The sequence below is a fragment of the Antechinus flavipes genome, chromosome 1 (genome assembly GCF_016432865.1).
Source record: "Antechinus flavipes isolate AdamAnt ecotype Samford, QLD, Australia chromosome 1, AdamAnt_v2, whole genome shotgun sequence".
Lineage (NCBI taxonomy): Eukaryota > Metazoa > Chordata > Mammalia > Dasyuromorphia > Dasyuridae > Antechinus > Antechinus flavipes.
The window spans coordinates 368,219,788-368,232,503 of NC_067398.1; the positions used below are offsets into that span (position 1 = coordinate 368,219,788).

Consider the following 12,716-nt stretch of genomic DNA (forward strand, 5'->3'; position numbering starts at 1 on the left):
GAAATAATGAGCTTGATTGATTGATTGGAAAAAATGGACATACTTGCAAACAATATTGAATAGCAAAGTGAGCAGAACCAAGAAATATTATAGAAGGTAAAGCAATATTGTTTTAAAAACAACTGAGCAAATAAGTTATTTTGACTATTATAAATACCCAAATAAAGTGCTAAAGACATATGAAGATGATGCTGTTTGAGTGGACTAGATTCCTGGTGGTCTAGAAATTAGTGGCTATAAGAGAGTTATTAAGAATCCCCTTTAAATCGGCCACAGGTTTTAGGATTGAAAGAATTCACTTATTCATGAATTATTAGTTGCAAAATGAAAGTTTATTGTTAGATAGAAATCAGTTTACCAAGAAACTGACTTCTATAGTGCAGATCTATGGAAAATGGAGTTTTGCACTGAGAATGCAGTTCTCAGTGGACAGAAGGTCCTAGCAGTAAAGGAAGACACCAAGGTCCATCTGCAAAGACATTAGTTGATGGAAGCTATTATATTGGGCGTCTTGGTGGGGGCTGGGACAGCCTGGATCTCCTATTGGAATTAACAACACTTCAAAGGGATACTTTTGACCAGGATTTGTAATCGAATCAAACGCTCTGGCATCCTGGAAAGATAACTTATCTAGAGAGGATATGCCTCAGCCAGAAAGGGCTGAGAATCTGAAAGGGATCACAAATCAATAGGAAATACAGTTTCTTAAAGGGACCTTTACTCTAAGATCCTGCTTCAAAGACATTATCTGTATCAAAGAAAGAACTGATAAATAGAAATATATATGTAGAATGATATATATGTATATATTTGTGTCTAATGTTAGCTGTCTCTTGACTGAGTTGAGAGGAGGAAATAAAGAAATTTACATAGTAACTTTATTATATATTTAAAAGAAATAGCAAGTTGTACATAATAGATGTACAATTTCATGTTCAACCAACTTTTTCATTATAATATATGATGGAAATGTTCTTTTTATTTCATAAATTAAAATTAAAATACATAAATAAATAAATTTAAAGACTTCATAAGAAAATAAAAGTTTGTTCAAGCACCAATAATATGTCAATTAAACTGAAACAATATTTTTAGAATTATTACATCAGGGATAAAAAAAAATATTGTTACCTTTTGGTTGTTCAATTCACAATAAAAGACAGAGAATTAAAAAGGACTCATGAAAATTATCAAATAGAAGATAACCTATGCCAGAAGTGTCACAGCCTTAATTTTAAATAATTCCAGACAATTCATTTTCCTGATCATAGAAATGGAGAAATTATAATCTTCTTATTCTTGAATATTGGTTTGTGTTATCATGTTTAAATAATGGAAGCAACGAACCATAGCCCAAGAATCTCAATCAGCCAAATCCTACCTCTGATCCTGAATTCTTGATTTCATCATACTTTTTAATTTGTTGTGGTAGGTATATATGATTTAACTTCTATATGAGTAGGAGAATATGCCTGGCTTATGATTGCCACTAAATAATTTTCTTCTTTGGTGGCTTTACATATAAACTGGGGGGAATATTATTAATCCATATCTCAGAATTGCAGCTATTTAGTTTAATAATCAGAGATCAGAATGTACTTGTCATAAAGAACTATTATTATTATTATTATTATGCAAATCATCAGTTATTTATTACTAAACTACATACCAGAATCTGCCCCAGGACATTTTAAAGCCATGTAGATACCCTTAACCAAAGCTCACAATGATATTGGAGCCTGCCAAATGAAGAATAAGAAATAGGATTGAGGCTGCAATTCTTGTACTTTATCACCAAAATGAAAAGTTTAAGATAAATAATGACATAATAGATGGCAGATCTGTTTTCCAGAGAGGCAACCTGCTTTTTTTCCCCAAGGTTATAAAGAATCTGGTACTACAATTAGAAATATAAGCCAGGAATTTCTAAGTCCTTAGAGCTACCACTCCCCTTTCCCTTTATTGAGATCTTAAACTTTTATAATCTTATTAGAGCATGCTGTTATGAAACAAAGGCTATAATATTCATCCTAAGATGGGCTAGTTAATTTTACCCAGAACAAAATAGATTTCTGAATATATCTTGAAATTCATCCAGCTATTTCATGAATATATGTCCTTGTTATACATACAGACTGAATCTAAAGACATAGGATGCATGATTTGAGACATTCTGACATTTAGAAACACTACTAAACATGCAGACCCTAAAGATACCAAACAGTAGCACTATCAACAAATTATTCAATAAGGATTCATTGATGAGATATTATATGATCATTTATTATCTAAACTCTTTGCAAGTTCTACCAAAGAAGTAATTTTTACCTTCAAGGGGATTACAATTTAGCTCTAAAGGTAACTCATTAAACAGCAGAAACCTAATGCAAGCTATTATGTAATCAAGAGATGTGATCTACTAAAAGAAATAGAATGAATGAGAATCTCTGAGTTTCATACTTGGTTCAGATTCAGTTTTTTTTTTTCCATCTGCATAAAAAAATGTATTTATTACCTTCCTTCTTGCCTAATAAGACTATTTTAAGAATCCAGTGATAACACATGAAACATAATTTGTAAATTGCAAAATAATGCATAAAGATATTATTAAGCACCAAATTGTATAGTGCAGGCAGTAGGTAAAATACAGATTCATAATAAAATTATGGTTAGAAGAAAAAATTTTAGCTGAAATGGTCAATACAGATAGATCATTTTTGTATATAAATCAAAGAGAAGATTTAGGTGGAGGGAAGCATTTAAATAGCACTCACTATGCGTTAGACATTGTGTTAACTGCTTTAGAGAGTACTTCATCCCAAAGACAAAAAAGAAAATAGCCATTTGATGCTATTTTCATCACTCTCCCATATATTTATTAAGTTCACCTTTCATATTTGATATCATACTGGTTGTTCCATGCTGGTCAAATCATATCGCAATTTATGTGCATAGATAAATAATGGTGACCTAGTTCAGACACCTGTGTTTGATGTTTGATGTTTCACAAAAGGAAATGTCAATTGATTCAATTCATTTTGATTCAATTCAATTCAACAAACATTTATAAAGTGTCTATTATAAGAGTGAATTTTTAGAAATGCTAATTTCTTGTCCTAAATCAACCTCAATATCTCAGAAATGGGTGGTTTCACCTTTACAGTGAGATTAGTCACACTAGAAATTTCATAAAATGAACAGTGGATAAGGCTAATGTAAAAGAAGTAGTAGATTTACAAAACACACCAGAAATTCTTCATAATTGGATTTCAATTTTTTTAAAAGCCTTTCCCTTTGAAACCTGAACTGTAGCCATCAGTCCATGAGCCAGGATATTGCTAGCTAAAACTCCATTTCATTCCGTCTTGGCAGTGGGAATATGCCTAAAAGTATCTGACTGCCAGAGGCATTGATAACTGTGACTATGCAGGAGATAGAGAGAGAGAGAGAGAGAGAGAGAGAGAGAGAGAGAGAGAGAGAGAGAGAGAGAGAGAGAGAGAGAGAGAGAGAGAGAGAGAGAGAGAGAGTTCGGATGAAAGCGAAACATAGAGGAAAAGAGAGCCTCTTTGCAGAGAGACAAGAGAGTGAAGAATCGAGAAGGAGGGGTTGCAGAAGGGAGATTTTTATTGGAAGCAGTTAAAGTGGTTGCTATGAGACCTGCTCCAGCAAACAGAGGCACAGCAGCCAGCCTGAAACTGATTGTTCTTATCTCTTTTACAAAATCTTTCTTTTTACACAGTTTTTGAGTTGTTTTATATCCTAGCAAGCACCTGACAGTGGGGTGTGTGTGTGTGTATGTGTGTGTTTTCCCCATCGTGCTCTTTCTTCCTTTCTTTCTCTCTACTACTTCTTCAATCCTTGCTGTAAGATGGAGATAGAGAATGAGACCATCTGCTCCTCAGGCAGCTCCTCAGGAGGGTCCAGAGAGTACAAGGTGGTGATGTTGGGAGCAGGGGGAGTTGGTAAAAGCGGTAAGTTTTTAATACCAAATATTGGGTATAGAGGGATCAAGGAAGCAGACAACTTTAGAAAGGCAGAGAAATGATGCTGTTATTGATAAGAGGGAATACTACTTCAAGTAAACTGAACTGATATATATCAGAAATATTTAAATGAGTTATAATTAATAATTGAATGCTGATGAGTCAATTGAATTTAGTTCCATGTAACAATGCTACATAAGTTTCTAAATGAATATTTTTGTCTTCTTAATTCATTTTCATAATTTTGAATTTTTATTTACTATCATACTGTTTTTGTTAAAGGGTCACAGTGTTTTAGGTCATATAAGTTACAGAATTGGTTCCTATACTTAATGTATTTACTTATCATATTGTTGGTAGTACAATTTTGTGAAAAGATCACATAATTTAGTATGAGAAAAAGTTGAAATCAAGGCCTAACTAGCTCTTATTGACAAGTTATTTTTAAACTTTAGGTTTTGGTTTCCTTGTGTGTAAAATAAGATTGATAAAACTATATCTCACAGTTATTGTAAGGCAAATACTACATATATATGATATATTAATATAATGATTGTGGACAAATCACATTCTGTAATCATATATATATATATATATATATATATATATATATACACACATATATATTCTCAAAAATTTATAAGAAAAATGCCATGTAAATATGACCTATTGATCTAATATCATAAGTGATGAAAAATCCTTTAAACATTGTTAAGTCTTGGTTTTCTCATCTGTAGAATGGAAATAATAAACTTAAATTACTTGCTTCATGAGGTTGTTGTCAGGGAAATATTTTGTAGATTTCAAAAGACTATTTAATTATAATGTATACTCAAAGTCTATAAGCATGATAGAATTCTAGCTTGGAATCAAGAAGACCTGAGTTCAAATTTTTTTCCATAGATTCTTATTAGCAAGGCCATCCTGGTCAAGTCACTTAGTCACTCTCAGTCTCTCTCAACTTCAGTCTCCATACTGAGGAGGATACTAATCCTATTAACTACCTCAAAGCCCTGTTGGTGAGGATCAAATGAGATAACATATGAAAAGTTTTTTGCAAACGGTAAAATACTGAATAGGGATAAGGCTTGGATCTATGGTTTCGTTAATATTTTGTTGTTCAATCGTTGTTGTTAAGTCATTTCTAATTGTAGCCAATTCTGTGTGACCCATTTGAGGTTTTCTTGGCAAAGACACTAGAGTGATTTGCTATTTTTTTTCTCTACCTCATTTTACTGATAAGAAAACTGAGTCAAACAGCATTAAGTTCCTTGCCCAGAGTCACACAGCTAGTAAGTGTCTGAAGCCAGATTTGAACTTGGCAAGATGATTCTTCTTTGACTTCAAGGTCATCACATTATCTACTGTACCAAGTAACTCCAAGATGAGGAAACAAGTTTCTTTCCAAAACAGTTCCTTTTCTGCTTCACATATTTAAGAAAGTTGCTTAGATATTAAGAGCTTAAGTGACTTGTATAGGACCAGAGAGCCTGATCCCAAGTCGTTATTTCTGTCAAGTTCCTTTTCACTAAAAAATAATTAAAATATGTTATGAGTTAATTGTTGCTACTACTGTTATTCTTTTTTAAAAGTCCTACAGACTACAAATTCATTAAAATCAGGTATTATTTGCTAAATAATAATTATTCCTGGCACTTGGATGCTATCTTGCACAGAATATATACCAAATAAATATTTTCTGAATTGTTGTTGAATGTTTGGACAAGTGATAGGAGTATTCAATAAGCACAGTAAATATGCAATGGTAGAGAAGATTGGCAGACTTATGTTGATGTAAACATTGTTTTATATTTCTCCTTCTTTTTGTCAGGGAATAAAGCACACCTAATCTGGCTTTTGAAGGATAGGAAGAAAACTTATTTTGGATGTGAAGTTAGAAGAGGCCATCAAACTAAGAGATAAACTAGCCTACTTAATCAAACTTTGACAGAAAAGGATAAACACAAAGCTATAAAAATAATGCATGAAAAAGTTTATACATACACACAGTCTGCTTAGTGAGAATATCAGTAAATAAATGTGAATGGTTTTATTTATATAGAGAAAGTCAAAATGTATTAGGAATGGAGTTTCTGAGGGGTCCTTATTAATATAAGGCCAAAATGGCAAATGAGAAAAATGAGTAAGGCAGCAGCATCTGAAGTTGATTGGATTGAAAAAGCCTCAAAAAGCAAGGATATCACTAAAAAGGACATAATGATTTCCAGTCACATGTTTAAGATGCACATTAGGGATCTAATCCTAGAAGTGTCTCAAAAAATAAATAAATAAATAAATGAAAATGAAAAAATAAAGGATCATACCTAGAGTTAATGTGGAAAAAGAAGCTATATAGACCTTATACCAACTTTACCATTGGGTTAAAAAAAAAAAAGAAAAGAAAAGTTGATTCTGAGTATGAGAAACCAAGGCACTGATAATGACTTCTAAAGAAATATAAAAGGGCAGAAGAAAGAAAAATATTCAAATTGAGATGTCAGCACATGAAGTAAAATTGAATGGAAAAGTGAACTTAGGGAAAGGAAAACATGGTTCAAATGGTTGTCAAAGAGAGAAAAAAAGTCATCTCACACAAGAAGAATAGGGAAGAGAGAAAAGTTTTACAATTTTGAAATGATTAGGCATTTAAAGGAATATTTCTAAGTGGTTTTTATCAGTGTCAGGTCTGAATTGCATAGTGATGGAAGGGTAGAAAGGTGAGGAATGTGAGAAATGCTAAAAAGTGATAAGAGGTGAGATAAAAAAGGGTAATGAAAACCAAAAAAGAAGAAAAGGGGAACAGAAGAAAGGGAAGAAGGGACAGAACAGGAGAGGAGGGAGAGTAAGAAAAAGGGGGAGGTAATATTTTGTAGACTAAGTAAAACAGATGCCTGCAGAAATCACATATTCATTCACTCACTCATTATCTTTGCTTATTTTCTATTTCCTTGTAAATATTTTGAAATTGAGGAGATGTGTAGGTATAGAAATGGGATAATTAGATTAAAGCTTGTCCTAGTCTATAGTGATAACCAAGGAACCAAAGGAAAATAATATTCTGGAAAAAAGTATCTTTAAAAAAAGATATTTCTTTATGAAGAAATAAAAAATGCCTCCCATATCCCACATATTCATCCATTTCTATGTCAACCCTCAATACTTTGATGAACACTTGTCACAAGTTTCCAAAGAAAATTTTGAGGTAGACATTTCCTTTTCTGAAGCAGCCTCATCTTTGCTCTGCATAGAAGGTAAAAAAAAAAAAAAAAAAAGAACCGCTTAGCTCATAATTAAATCTTCAGGAAATTACTTTTCCAAATGTGATAAAGCCAAATATGAGCTTCCAGCTAGCAACATCATCCCAATCAGGAAAAGCAAAGAGAAGGCCAATTATCCAACTAGTAATTATATAAACCAAGAATATTTTATTCCTTATCCAGAAAGTAAATTCTATATTTCTACAATAGCAAATTTGAAGGAATGATGTAGCTAAATATTTAAAATCATAGCTTAGATTTGTCTGACTAAAATTCCCAGGCTATAGTTCTTTGTTCCAATTATTTATTCAATGAAAAGACACACCAATATTTAGGAGCAAGTAGCATATAACTTAGGCATATCTGGAATTATATTAGTTGAAGTTATTTAAAATCAGAGCCTATAAGTTTATGACACTTTCTCTTCTCATACATCACCTTCATTTTAGCAATTCATGTGAATTTATTTGAATTCAACAATTGTTCTTTTTTTCTGTATTTAACAACCAAGAGGTTATAGGTTAGTTGTTTTCCTCTTTTCTTTTCATCCCTAAAATATTAACTCCAAAATATACATTTCAGTTAGTTAGCCTCTCTCTGAATTAGAGAACCACTCTTGTAATAATTTCATAAGCTAACAGAGAATTCTTAAACTCCACAAAAAAGGCCTAATAAATTTTTTTCTCTTTTTTCCAATAAAGGCCTCTATGACAAAAATACGTTTTGAAAGTCTCCTACAAATTTGGTAATTTAGTACAATACAATAATAAAATTTCCTAAGAGATATCCTGAAATTGCTCTTTAATCTTCATACTGTAAAATAGGTAAAATTATAGTAGGAAAACTAATCAAATATTTGGTAAAAGTCATTGCTTCTCTCATATTTATTTCTTCTTTCTTAAAATTTATTAAATAAAAGCTTATACTAAATATTTGGAGAATGTAAAGAACATTTTGACTGAAATACTGAAACTCCCCCCCAAAAAAAATTGCTTAAAAAGAAACACAGACAGTGCTGAGTGAACCTGAGGAAAAACAATTCTCCCAGAAAGTGATGTTTGAGGAGAGACATACATTATGTTTTTAGAGGACAAGAGTAATGGCAGGCCCTTAGAGACAAAAGAATTGGCTTCTTGCAAATGTAACTGAAAGACACTGTTTTCCTAGTACCTAATTTTCTTCTGACTGGGACTTGGAAATAATATTGTTCAAAAAATCTCAATCAAGGTACTGTTTTCAGAACTAAAAAAATTATCACTTATTAATTGTATTATTTGTGACAGAAATGTAGAAATTTCATTCTCAACCTAAAATAAAAATGGCTCAAAAAACTCTCATTTGAGGTTGAGTATTCACTGAGAAGAATATTTTACTTTTTTTTCTTTTTTTTTTTAATTATAACTTTTTTATATTGACACAGCCCATGCCTGGATGATTTTTTTTACAACATTATTCCTTGCACTCACTTCTGTTCTGACTTTTCCCCTCCCTCCCTTCATCCCCTCCCCCAGATGGCAAGCAGTCCTAAATAAGTTAAATATGTCACAGTATATCCTAGATACAATATATGTGTGCAGAACTGAACAGTTCTCTTGTTGCACAGGAAGAATTGAATTCAGAAGGTAAAAATAACCTGGGAAGAAAAACAAAAATGCAAACAGTTTACATTCATTTCCCAGTGTTCTTTCTTTGGGTGTAGCTGCTTCTGTCCATCCTTGATCAAGTGAAACTGAGTTCGATCTTCTCTTTGTCGAAGAAATACACTTCCATCAGAATACATCCTCATACAGTATCGTTGTTAAGGTATTTAATGATCTTCTGGTTCTGCTCATTTCACTTAGCATCAGTTCATGCAAGTCTCTACAATCCTCTTTGTATTCATCCTGCTGGTCATTTTTTACAGAGCAATAATATTCCATAACATTCATATATCACAGTTTACTCAACCATTCTCCAATAGATGGCATCCATTCATTTTCCAGGTTCTAGCCACTACAAACAGGTCTGCCACAAACATTTTGGCACATACAGGTCCCTTTCCCTTTTTTAGCATCTCTTTGGGGTATAAGCCCAGTAGAAACACTCCTGTATCAAAGGGTATGCACAATTTGATAACTTTTTGAGCATAGTTCCAAATTGCTCTCCAGAATTGCTGGATATGTTCACAATTCCAGCAACAATGTATCAGTGTCCCTGTTTTCCCACATCCCCTCCAGTATTCCGCATTATCTTTCCCTGTCATTCTAGCCAATCTGACAGGTGTGTAATTATATCTCAGGGTTGTCTTAATTTGCATTTCTCTGATTAATAATGACTTGGAGCATATTTTCATATGGCTAGAAATAGTTTCAATTTCTTCATCTGAGAATTGTCTGTTCATATCCTTTGACCATTTATCAATTGGAGAATGGCTTGATTTCTTATAAATTAGAGTCAATTCTGTATATATTTTGGAAATGAGGTCTTTATCAGAACCTTTGACTGTAAAAATATTTTCCCAGTTTATTGTTTCCCTTGTAATCTTATCTGCATTAGTTTTGTTTGTACAAAAACTTTTCAATTTGATATAATCAAAATTTTCTATTTTAGTCAATAGTAATCTCTAGTTTTTCTTTGGTCATAAATTCCTTCCTCTTCCACATTTCTGAGAGGTAAACTATTCTATGCTCTTCCAATTTATTTATAATCTCATTCTTTATGCTAGGTCATGAACCCATTTTGACCTTATCTTGGTGTATGGTGTTAAGTGTGGGTCAATGCCTAGATTCTGCCATACTAATTTCCAATTTCCCCAGCAATTTTTGTCAAACAGTGAGTTCTTATCCCAAAAAAACTGAGGTCTTTGGTTTTGTCAAACACTAGATTATTAAAGTTATTGGCTGTTTTGTCCTTTGAACCTAATCTATTCCATTGATCAACGAGTCTATTTCTTAGCCAATACCAGATGGTTTTGGTAACCGTTGCTTTATAATATAATTTTAGATCTGGTACAGCGAGGCCACCTTTATTTGACTTTTTTTTATTAATTCCCTTGAAATTCTTGACCTTTTGTTTTTCCATATGAACTTTGTTGTTATTTTTTCTAGGTCATTAAAATAGTTTTTTGGGAGTCTGATTAGTATAGTGCTAAATAAATAGATTAGTTTAGGTAGTATTGTTATCTTTATTATATTTGCTCACCCAATCCAAGAGCACTTAATATTTTTCCAGTTGGTTAGATCAGACTTAATTTGTGTGAAAAGTGTTTTGTAGTTTTGCTCATAAAGTTTCTGATTTTCCCTTGGCAGATAGATTCCTAAATATTTTATACAATCAGTAGTTACTTTAAATGAAATTTCTCTTTGTAACTCTAACTGTTGGGTTTTGTGAGTGATATATAAGAATGCTGATGACTTGGGTGGGTTTATTTTGTATCCTGCAATTTTGCTAAAAGTGTGTTTCTAATAACTTTTTTAGTAGAATATCTGGGGTTCTCTAAGTATATCATCATATCATCAGCAAAGAGCGATAATTTGGTTTCCTCATTGCCTATTCTTATTCCTTTAATGTCTTTCTCAACTCTTATTGTCAAAGCTAGCATTTCTAATACAATATTAAATAATAACAGTAATAATGGGCAGGCTTGTTTCACTCCTGATCTTATTGGGAATGGTTGCAATTTGTCCTCATTACATGTGATGCTTACTGATGGTTTTAAGTAGATGCTGTTGATTATTTTAAGGAATAGTCCATTTATTCCTGTACTCTCAAGTGTTTTTAATAGGAATGGATGTTGGATTTTATCAAATTCTTTTTTCTGCATCTATTGAGATGATCATATGGTTTTTATTAATTTGGTCACTGTGAAGAATCTTTAGAGGAAGCAATGTAAAGCAAAGTTAACCTTGGATTCAGGGAGATCTGTATTCAAATTTAATCTCTATTATAAAATGTCTGTGTGAACCTGGAGGAATCACAACCTCTCAGAGTTGACAGCTTTTCAAAAGAGTTCACATTGCATGAGAAGTGACATTGCCTTATTTCAAGAAACTCTTATATGACTTCCCATATTTATGAAAACATAGGTCTAGTAGCTAAACATAAAATAAAATAAATATTAAAAATAAATATACAGAAAAACAAAAACAACTATCTTCTAAAAGCTTTTAGCTCCATCTCTTAATTTGTAGCTCTTATTTTCTCACTGAGGAATGATACTATCAATTTTACTGGCTTCATCCTTAAATGTACCCTTGCTCATTAGGCCAGAGAAAGATATAACTCACTACAACTGACTCAGCAAAAATTTGTACTTAAAGGTTTGTAATAAGCTTAGTAAAAAAATGAATTCATTTTCACATACTCAGACAAGTAACAGAATAATTATAATTTAGGGAGAAACATAATAACTAGAAGTATTTCCAAACTTGTATGTGTTATGCATTTAAATTGATATAGGTCAGGTTATTTAACCAAATAACTATATCACAGATCTCCATTTTGTTATTACTAATGTTTTGTATGTAAGCACAGATTAATTTTCACTTAATTTGATAGAGAAGCAGCACAGTACAATGGAAAGGATATTGAGTAGGATCATAAAAGGGCATTTTATTTTATGCATTATTGTGAAATAGTCTATACCAGAATGGAAGTTGTGCTCATGATATAAAAAAATTTAAGAAGCTCTGATCAGTCTAATCCCCTCTAACCCCATTTTTCTAGATAACTGAGAATCAAGGAAATTAAATTATTTCTTTAAGATTGTGAAGTTAGTAGGCAATGGAGCCCTCACTTAAATCCAGGATTTCCATATATTCTCTGCCTCCTTTTAAATTGCACCAGAATTCTATGGTCTCTTTCTTAGTATTTAAATGACTTTGGACAAGCCACTTCATCTAAAAATAGTCCCAATAAATGTTGCATATATAACATGTAATGCTGGAGAAACTGAGGCGAGATAGAAATTAAAGAGTTTTTAATATTTTATTTGGATTTCTGAGTGAGAGAAATTTTCTGGGGCCAAAGGATCCATTTTGATCCTAGGGCTGATGTCTTAAAGTATTCAGCATTTGTATCAGCATCAAATGTGAGATTCCAAAGAGTTATATATGGCTCTCTAACAATCAGGGGAGACAAAGGCAAGGGGTAGAATCTGAACACTGAGAATAGGAATTTTCAAGAAGGGACCATCAATCCAGTTCTGACAGGTTGGGGATAGGACCATAAATTCTGATAAACTGAGAGTGAAGGAAGTAGTTAGTTACAAACAAAAAGTCTGGAACTTAGAGATAGAGGATACCAATTAGGTATCTGAGATAGGACATTTGTAGTTTTATCTTTTGGAATGCCAGAGTGGCCAGATCTCTACAATCCTAATTATCTAAGCCCTAATGAACAGGAAAAGGAGGTTGCAACCAGGGATATTGAGTCAGAAAAATTCAAGGAACCGAGGCAGAACAATTTAGGGAAACTGAGGCAGAGCAATCTAGGGAAA

The 12,716-nt window shown here is 32.4% G+C and overlaps 1 protein-coding gene across 1 annotated transcript in view; it reads left to right on the plus strand.

The window, feature by feature from the left end:
* Positions 1 to 3,576: 3,576 nt before the first annotated feature.
* Positions 3,577 to 12,716, plus strand: part of RIT2 (Ras like without CAAX 2) — a 552,797-nt gene continuing 543,657 nt past the window's right edge. Inside the window, exon 1 of the mRNA XM_051969691.1 lies at positions 3,577 to 3,971. Within this exon, the coding sequence (XP_051825651.1) occupies positions 3,869 to 3,971 (103 nt within the window). The 5' untranslated portion in view covers positions 3,577 to 3,868. The remainder of the gene's footprint in view (positions 3,972 to 12,716) is intronic.